This window comes from Ruditapes philippinarum, unplaced genomic scaffold, assembly GCF_026571515.1.
Source record: "Ruditapes philippinarum isolate M1 unplaced genomic scaffold, ASM2657151v2 ctg14134_1_1_1_1, whole genome shotgun sequence".
Taxonomy (NCBI): domain Eukaryota; kingdom Metazoa; phylum Mollusca; class Bivalvia; order Venerida; family Veneridae; genus Ruditapes; species Ruditapes philippinarum.
In genome coordinates, this window is record NW_026855986.1 from 1 (window position 1) to 9,689 (window position 9,689).

Sequence of the window (9,689 nt, forward strand, 5' to 3'; positions counted from 1 at the left end):
AAATGGCCATGTTGACATGGCTCTTGTTTAAGTTGGTTTGGTATGAGTCTTGTTCATGTGCAGGTGCAGGAAAAAAAGCATCATAGTCTTCTTCCCTCTTAAAGCCTGATTATCTTTGATATAACCTGCAAGGATCCTAATGGGGGATGGGGTACGGGCTATGAGTTTGTTGATATGGGATATTAAAAAATTGATGAAAATATTGTTGAAAATTACCTAATCTATTAAACCAAATAGTTTATACAATGTATTGATGAAATTGTAAGACCAAGGTATTGCAAGTTGTTCGTAAACCATACTTGAAAAAATATGAGATATTGTACTTTGACAGATAAGTCATGTGAACAAACTAAATGTTTATGGGTGCCTGTAACAAAATTTTGTTGATGGTGAATAATTTCATAACAAAAGCCAATTCTAAGTAATTTTACTAAGAAACCAAGTCTGTGTACTGTAGTCTAAAATATAGGGACTGGGGATATGCTAGTCCCCGTTCTTTGTATAAATCAGGTCTTTAAGTGGTTTGGTGGTAAAGTAATTTGGTGGACAATGTGTTGAAAAGAAAAGAAAAAGAAAAGAACTGTAGAGTTTGGCCCAAAAAAATTGGGTGCCTTAATGGCCAAGTTGTTTAGGTCGGCATCTTAAAGTCACTTGCCCTCCACTGTTGGGTTCTTTCATGTGTGGAACCTATACAGCTAGCTTACAGAATGTCAGTGGTTCTACTCGGGTGCCACTGCAATGCAATGCATGAAGGGATGTCTGAGGGTTTCCTCCAAACCTCGAATGTTGCAGTAAAACCTTTAAACTGACAGTGTGTCTAAAGATCCATCAACAAACAAGCAATGCAGCAGCTTCATGTGGTGAATACAACAGGTGTTCGGCAAGTTGATTGGCAACTTTGCAAAAAGTGACAAATCAATGCGTTGAACACCTGTACATAATACTTTAAGTTTTGACTTTCATTCATATTAAAACATGATAAAGGATGTCTTGTTAAGAAACTGTGGATTTGACACATGACGGCAGTTATTTAAAACTTGTTAACAATATGTTAATCTAGTGATAAACTTAATAGTGGTGGTGTTGGTAGTAGTTTTCACTCCTGGTCACGGCTATAAGCCACTTTGAATTTACCATGTGCAGTTCAGCCACCACATACTTCCTGGGCAGGCAGGCTGTCAAGCAGTTTACCAGTACTTGTTGCCTTTACTTCTTACAGTGTGAATGACTGTATTAAAGATTTCATGATCTTTCACAACATAAGTGACCTGCACTGTTCGGGAATCAAACTGGGTCTCCAGATTCACAATCCAACAGCTACTGAGCTAATAGGATGGTTATAAAGTTAATAAAACAAACAAACATTATTTATTATCTTCAGGGTATACAGTAGAGTCTGTACCGGCACCAGGGAGCGGACCAGTTATCTTGTCCATAATGAACTTCTTAGAGGGGTACTCTCTTAAAAATGATAACGAGACATATCACAGAATACTGGAGGCATTTAAGTTTGGTTATGCTCAGAAAGAACTTCTAGGAGACCCAAAGTTCAACACAGCAAGCATTGATAATGCTACGAAAGTGATGATAAGGTGAGTGTAAAGTGTAAATAAGGTTAACTATTGGAAGGATAGAAAGAGCTATAATTTTGTACTCACCCTGGGGTTTGCGTCAAAATTTGAGAAAAAAAAAGTTATTTCGTTCCAATTTAGTATCTTCAGAACTACTAAAGGGAATGGGTTGAAGCTTCACACACTTGAGAACATTATAGAAGGTCACTATCCCAGGCCCATAACTTTAACATAGATTTCTAAAAAAAACTACATTATTCAGTCTTTTTTACTATTAAGCACTAAGAATGTTCGAGCATGCTGTCCTACCAACAGCTGTTGTTTAAGTGGTTTATTTTGGATAGGGAAGATTAAAACTTTGTGGTAGAGAAATTGAAAGTAAAACTGGGGAAATACCAAATTTCAGGGTGGTATAATAAAAAAAAAGAATTGTAGTGACTACAAGCATTATTTTTGGCTTCAGTATTCTGTGTATTTATACATGTATGTAGTATGTTGTCTATAAATATCAGTAGTATCTAAGTCTGTTTAAGTCAGAAAAATAATGGTTTTGATAGTTTTGGATCCTTTAACCCAAAAATATGGTACTACAGAAAAAAAAGTTATGATACAATAAAGTTATTATAAGATTATTCTAAAAATATAGGTAGTTAACTTTTTGAATTGTAGAACTTATGCTGGTTTAGAAAAAAAAGATATTCATGCCCATATTTCTAGATATTTGAGCCGCGTCATGACAAAACCAACATAATGGGTTTGCGACCAGCATGAATCCAGACCAGTCTCCGCATCCACGCAGTCTGATCAGGATCCATGCTGTCGCTTACAAGAGGAGAAACTGATAACAAAGAGCATTGGCAGGCTGGTCTTGATCCATGCTGGTTGCAAACCAATTATGTTGGTTTTGTCATGACTAGGCTGGTTTATTGTTTTTTAAAAATAGCATAATTATCATATGGGATGTTTTTATTATGTCTAAAGCAAAGAAGAAGCGACACGTCTGCGAAATAAGACAAAAAATAACGTCACGATGGACGCTGATTTCTACGGTAACCTTGTTGGATTGCCTGCAGATAAAGGGACTGCTCATATATCTGTGATAGATACAGCCGAGCTTATGGTCTCAGTTACTACGTAAGTTACTTCTTGTCAACAACGGGTGTGTTTATAATTTCAGTCAATATTAACAAAATAAAACGTTACAACTGTTAAAAATAACAGCAAAATAAACATTGCAAATACTTTACTTAGAATTGAGCCGTGTCATGACAAAACCAACATTGTGGGTTTGCGACCAGCATGGATCCAAACCAGCCTACGCATCCGCGCAGTCTGATCAGGATCAATGCTGTTCGCTTACCAACTCTATAACAAGTAGAGAAACTGATAGCGAACAGCATGGATCCTGATCAGCCTGCGCATGGTCTGGATCCATGCTGGTTGCAAATGCATTACGTTGGTTTTGTCATGACGCTGCTCAGATGTTTTTTTAATTGGACAAGATATGTTTTAATCATCTAGTTTCATATAAATGTTTGAGCCTGTGGTGAAATTTTATCTTTTGATGACATTTTATTTTAAAAATGCCCAAATTACATTGTGTGGGATAGTAGCTATAACTTCTGTGACCTCCTTTTCAAATGGTTAAGTTTGCGGGCTTGAAATTACTTGCCCGTTGTTGCTGAGGGTTTCATTCCTGTTGATAATTGTACATTCTTTAAAGTGAAGAAGTTATTCAGCTACCATAGTGAAAGTCGTTGGTTGAACTCAAGTGGTCACTTGTGTCTGAAATTATGCATAGAGGGACAACCGTGGGATTTGTGATTATAATTAGACTTTCGGATTGAATTTTGATAGAAATTTAGGGTTACTGTTGAAAAACCAATTGACTATTTGAATACTGATTTTTAGCTCACCTGTCACAAAGTGACAGGATGAGCTTTTGTGATCGCTTTTCGTTTTTACTTTAAATGACATCTCCTCATAAACCACAAAGCCAATTTCATCCAAACTTCACAGGAATGTTCTTTTGGTGGTCACCTTTAAAAATTGTTCAAAGAATTTAATTCCATGCAGAACTCTGGTTGCCATGGCAACCAAAAGAAAAAAACTTTAAATATCTTCTTCTAAAAAACCCAAAGAGCTAAAGCTTAGATATATGGCATGAAACATCTTCTAGTGAGTGTCTACTAAGTTTGTTCAAATAAAAGCCCTGGGGTCAAAATTGGCCCCTCTTGAGGGGGTCATTGATTTTCCCAATATGCATAAAGTAAAAACTTAAAAAATCTTCTTTTAAAGAACCCAAAGAGCTAGAGCTTAGATATTTAGCAAGAAACATCTTCTAATGGGTGTCTACGAAGTTTGTTCAAATAAAAGCCCCTGGGGTCAAAATTGGCCCTACCCCGGGGGACATTGATTTTCCTTATATGTGTATAGCAAAGTTTTAAAAATCTTCTTTGAAAAAAACCAAATAACTAGAGTTTAGCTATTAAGCATGAAACATTTTCTAGTAAGTGTCTACAAAGATTGTTCAAATAAAAGCCCTGGGGTCAAAACTGGCCCTGCCCCAGCTATGTGATTGTTTTTGAATGTATGTGTAAAGAAAAAACTTTAAAAAATCTTCTTTTAAAAAACCCAATGACCTAGACCTTAGATGTTTAGCATGAAACATCTTCTAATGGGTGTCTACCAAGTTTGTTCAAATAAAAGCCCTTGTGCTTAAACTGGCCCAGCTCTGGGGCCTATATACAGGTGAGTGACTTCAGGGCCATCATGGCCCTCTTGTTAAAAAAATGAACAATAAATTATGTTATGCATGTATAGATAGATGTTCTTATATAGTAAAGATATACTTGTAACAATAATTTGTTCTGCTGATTATTGGTAAGGGGGCTTTCCTGTCTGAAAATTTCATATTTAGATATGGGTCTAACATCATTGATAACATTTTAATACAGTGATTAAGGTTGTTGACTTCACTTTGCTTTGGGTTCGAATCCCAACAGGGACTTTGTATCCTTTCATGTCCGTCAGCTATCCAGCGAGCTTACAGAACGTCAGTGGTTCTACTCAGGTGGCGGTTTGTGCCTAAAATAATGCACGGAAGGGCATCTGAAGTCTTCCTCCATGAGTAAATCTAGAAAGTCGCCATATGACCTATATTGTGTTGGTGTGACATAAAACCCAACCAAAAAATAGATTATAGATTTGAAGCACATCATTATTTTCATTTAAAGAACAATCAATGACTGGTTTGGAAGTATGGTGTTAACAGATTCTGGTATACTGCTTAACAATGAAATGGCTGACTTCAATAAACCAGGGGAAGGAAGTGTGTTGGTAAGGGTTTAAATTATTTCACAATTCAATTATTACAATAAAAAAAGTTAGATGTCAATATTTTTTGCCAATTTGTGATACTTTTACATTTTATTTAAATCATTTCTTTGCACAAGGGACATAGAAATCTTACCAAGGCTAGGAATTGTCTAAGTGTGTCTGGTCTAGTGGGGTGTCCATGGCCCGAGTAGTTAAAGTTGTTGACTTAAAACCACTTGCCCCTCATCACTGCGGGTACGATTCACGCCAGGGACTTTGGATTCTTTTATGTGCAAAAGCTATCCCGCTAGCTAACGTAATGTTGGTGGTTCTACTAAGGTGCTGATTTGTGCCTGAAATAATGCTTGGAAGGGTACCTGAGATATTCCTCCACCTATAAAGCTGGAATGTCGCCATATGAACTATACTGTGTTGATGTGACGTAAAAGCCATTCAAACAAACAAATAAACTGCCCTGTCTAGTACAAAAAATGACTTCACTAACAGCAAAATGGGTAATTGCTGGTTTTTAACAGTTATCCAGGACAGCCAATTAGGTGGATTGATTGCCAAGATATGACCAAAAAATTAATCTGTAAAAATTTGCATGAAAAAACAAACAAACCCAAAACAAGCAAAAAATTTTTATTTTGATGGGCACTCTAGGACCATCTCAGATGTTTTGTACTTATATTTCTATTTATTATAGAATGAAATACATCCAGGAAAGCGACCACTGTCCAGTATGTCCCCTACTGTAGTGTATGAGACGGGACATCTATGTGGTCTACGTATGGTGTGTGGGGCGGCTAATGGCTCCAGAATTATTACAGGTAAGTGACTGACCGAGTCAAATATATATACAACTATATTTACAACCCCTTGTTTCTCAACCTCTACCATATCACATATGTGATAAGTTTTAACTCTGGCTTTTATATTCAACATTTATAGCATTTTCTGTTAGCCATTTGATCAAGGAATGTACAATAAATTGTGTTATATTGATGTTGTTATATTATTAAGTATTCTTTATTGCATTTAATTCATTTATCAGGGATTCACTCATCATTGCAATTTATTCTTTTCTTGCATATCAGATAGGATTATTTACTGTTTTCACTAGTGCTACAAAAACATGTCAATTTGAGTTGATGATATGACATCATTCCTTAGATCTCATTTTTATTCAGTGCCGATCATTTACATGGGTGTTTTGCATATATTACCAAATACTTGTTAAAAGATTTTCCTAAAGTGCTACATTATCACTCTACTTCTATTGCAACAGCTTTTGGCAATAACTGTTTTTTTTTTCAAGGTTAAGCGATAGGTAAGTTGTCTCAACTTTTTTGAAAATCAACCATAAGATTATGGAAACAACATTATTTTTAACAATTATAATATTTCATACAATTATTTATTTAGATATTGCTTCATACCCTGTTGTATTGATTACATGTATGACCTTTGATTTTCTATCTGTTTTTCAGGAATTGCCCAAACATTATTGAACAATTTGACCTTTGGAATGACCTTGGAGAAATCTGTGTCATCACCAAGGATACACAGTCAGCTGTACAATCCTGATGCTAAAGTTGTAGAAGTTGAAGGTAATAAAGATGTTTTTAAAGAGGCTCAATAAAAACATATGAATTCTATAACATTTCTTATTTCATTTTGAAAGGGTAAAACAAAAAAGGCATCAATCGGGCATCATTGTATATTGCTTATTATTACTTGTGTATGGTGAAAGCTAGGTAGAGGCTTGTGGAAGGGTTATAATTTTATTTATATGCCTATATGTGCTTGTAATAATGCTTGGAAGGGCACCTGAGGTCAGCTTTTTCACCAGTAAAGCTGGACTCATTCCAACTGTTTTCATGAACACTTTTGAAATGTATTAAAAAGTAACATATTGCTTAGTGAACAAAGAAAATAATTCAACTTTACAAACGGTACCTAAAATCTAAGATTTGTACCAAAAAAATGTCAGAATATGCAAAAAAAATCCTTACTCTGCGTTATATTATTCATTGCAATAAATACGGCAAAACTAGTCATTAATTGCATAAAACATGTAAATTATTTCTTGAATAGTGAATATTTTTACTTTTCTTAAATTTTAAAACATTTTTTTTCAAGGTTGATTTTCTTGAAATAGTCAGGCTTATCTGAGGGCATGCACCTTTTACCACAAGGATACATGTTTTAACGCATGCGCAACCAGTGCAGATCCAGATTTGAAGTCTAATCAGAATCCCCACTGTTCGCTTTTCAGTCAGAAATTCTTTTATGAATTTAAAAGTGAACAATGGCGATCCTAATACAGACTGCATGGATGTGCACACTGATCTGGATCTGCACTGGTCGCACATACATTAAAGCACATGTCCATGTGGGAAAGGGATACTAGTAATCTAAAATAAAGTTTTTTTCAATCAATTTCAGAGGGTTTCTCTGCCAAGGTACTGGCTGGTCTGGCAAAGATGGGACATGATATACAGGTTACAGATAAAGAACAGAGTGTTGTAAATGCTGTATTGAAGATCAAAGATGAGATTGTAGCTGTCGCAGATCCTAGAAAGAGTAGCTCCGGTTCAGCTTTGTTTAAATGATTTAGATATTTATTTTTATTTTTCATTAATAATAATATTATAGATCTGTAGACGCACCTTTGTTGTAACAATCTTGTCTTATATTTAGGAGCCAGGCCTGGCTTGATGTTCATTAAGAAAAGATTGGGTAAGGATTAAATGATCCTATTTTTATTTACATTGTTTTATAAAAACTAAATTTGATCGTATTTTGCTAGAAGCAAATGGTTCATAAACAAAATTCAAGAAATTGATGATTTGCAAAGAAACAACTCTATTTTGTGATAAAATTGACAAGTAACAAAACTAAAAGAAATATTCAGATCAAAAATCAAAATATATTTAAGGATCAATTTTAAGATCAGGATCAATATTTTAATCAACTGTAAAATGCCCATATCTTGTTAAGTTACAAAATATTTCTTCTAAAATTTCAGAAGCATGCTATTTTAAGTCCAATTTTATCAAGTTTACATTAAATATTCAATCTGTGAAGATAAACAATGGGGAATATTTGACATTTTTAATTTTGATCCTGATCTTGATCCAGATCCTTAAATCTCTAGTGGAATTTGATTGTTATCTTGATGTTTAAAATCTATGTGAACAAGGGGCCTGCAGTTTAGAAAGTCAGGTCAGACTGTAGTAAGAACTGGCCTGTTTCTAAATTCTTAATTTCTAAATTGATTATTTGCAAGTCATTGTTGTAGCTTAGTGTTCAGATACATATATTTCGAGATTAGTTAATTGCTTTGTCATAATAATTGAAGATTTGTAGTAAAACTGTTGTAACTCCTTCTTTATGTAAAACAAGTTACAACTGTGTTGCTTCAACCTCATAATATGACTTGGCAAGTTATATTTTCATTTAGGTAAATGTTATTTAGTATATAATATTTAGGCTAATCAACGAGACACAAATATGGAACCAACCTAGACATAATTGCAACAGAATTTATCTTGATGTTTTTTTGTACAGTAATATGTGTACAATCATAAGCAAAAAGTCCTCCTTTGTTGCTCATGCCGTTTTTCAATAATGACCCTTCAATTACAGGATGTAATTTTGTACTTAAAAATTATCTTCAATAATAAGTCAATGACTTTGCTATGTAAAAATCTTTTATTGCATATATAAACAGAGTTTTATGTAATATATTTTCAATAAAAACAACTAAAAACGCAATAGAATGATATCTTAGCACATTGTTGTATGTGAACATTGCATAGTCACTAGTTTTTTACAAATATGATACTAAATAATTACCCCACCCACTTTCTATTGAAAATGAGATTTGCTCAAATAATGACAAATTTGTCGGTAAGATAACAACTATAAGGACAGCAAGTATACTAAACCAATACTTCAATAGATAAGCATAAAAATCACACAAAGAGTACATGTTCACATGTTTCCGTTAGCTAACGTATATACTGTTGTTGCATGTAATCAACGCAATGTAATTTACATGACTGCTATAATTTAGTATTAATACAATAGACATAATACAAAAAACATACATTCAGTACAAGCAAATTTTCATTTTGTTTTTCATTAGTGTCAGTTCATTAGTTTTTGTTAAAGAAACTGTTTTTCATTATATCCGTTCATATGATATTTCTGTTTATAACCGATGTTTTACATACAAATCCAGTAAAAAGTGCACGAATTTTAAATAGCAAATTTTAAATAGCGTATAGAAGTAGCATTACATATAACACAATGAAAGTTTTGAAAGAGCATTTACCGCAGTAAATGCAAACATACACAGTCATGAGAAAATTGTTCTATAAATACTAATGCCTTAGAACGTTTAACACTATTTGTAAAGTACAAATTCTCATTTAATCGTCGTCTGTTTCCTGAAAATCTACCAGTGTCAGTGTATTCGAACACGATATACCTTTACAATCACCACACGCATTAGAGCATTGTAATCCATATTTACGGCACGTGCATTTTTTAGTATCACAGTTCGTTTTGCATTTACAGCGTATTACTTTAAGCAATTTCTCTGGAGCAGGTGGCAGTGATGTCTTAATTGGTACCATTAAACTATCTTCGATACACCTTTATGACAATATGATGTTCATTGCTTTTTGATATAGTGGCTGGTTAAAAGTTAATACTGGAGATTTCTGGTATCTTTCAGATTGCTCACAAACAAAATGAAGTGTTGAAAAAATGCATGTTTCATCACTT

The 9,689-nt window shown here is 34.0% G+C and overlaps 1 protein-coding gene across 1 annotated transcript; it reads left to right on the plus strand.

The window, feature by feature from the left end:
* Positions 1-1,386: 1,386 nt before the first annotated feature.
* LOC132745044 (uncharacterized) lies at positions 1,387-8,316 on the plus strand. The gene is made up of 6 exons (XM_060733879.1): positions 1,387-1,592; positions 2,553-2,705; positions 4,808-4,910; positions 5,599-5,722; positions 6,383-6,502; positions 7,341-8,316. The coding sequence occupies exons 1-6, from the start codon at positions 1,438-1,440 to the stop codon at positions 7,505-7,507; spliced, it is 822 nt and encodes a 273-aa protein (XP_060589862.1). The 5' UTR covers positions 1,387-1,437; the 3' UTR covers positions 7,508-8,316.
* Positions 8,317-9,689: the final 1,373 nt, after the last annotated feature.

Bases quoted from the DNA above. Each gene is read 5' to 3' on its own strand.
- LOC132745044 (XM_060733879.1), top strand. From the start codon at position 1,438: ATGAACTTCTTAGAGGGGTACTCTCTTAAAAATGATAACGAGACATAT. The intron at 1,593-2,552 runs GTGAGTGTAAAG...TTATGTCTAAAG, and splicing joins GCTACGAAAGTGATGATAAG to CAAAGAAGAAGCGACACGTC. The intron at 2,706-4,807 runs GTAAGTTACTTC...TTTCATTTAAAG, and splicing joins CTTATGGTCTCAGTTACTAC to AACAATCAATGACTGGTTTG.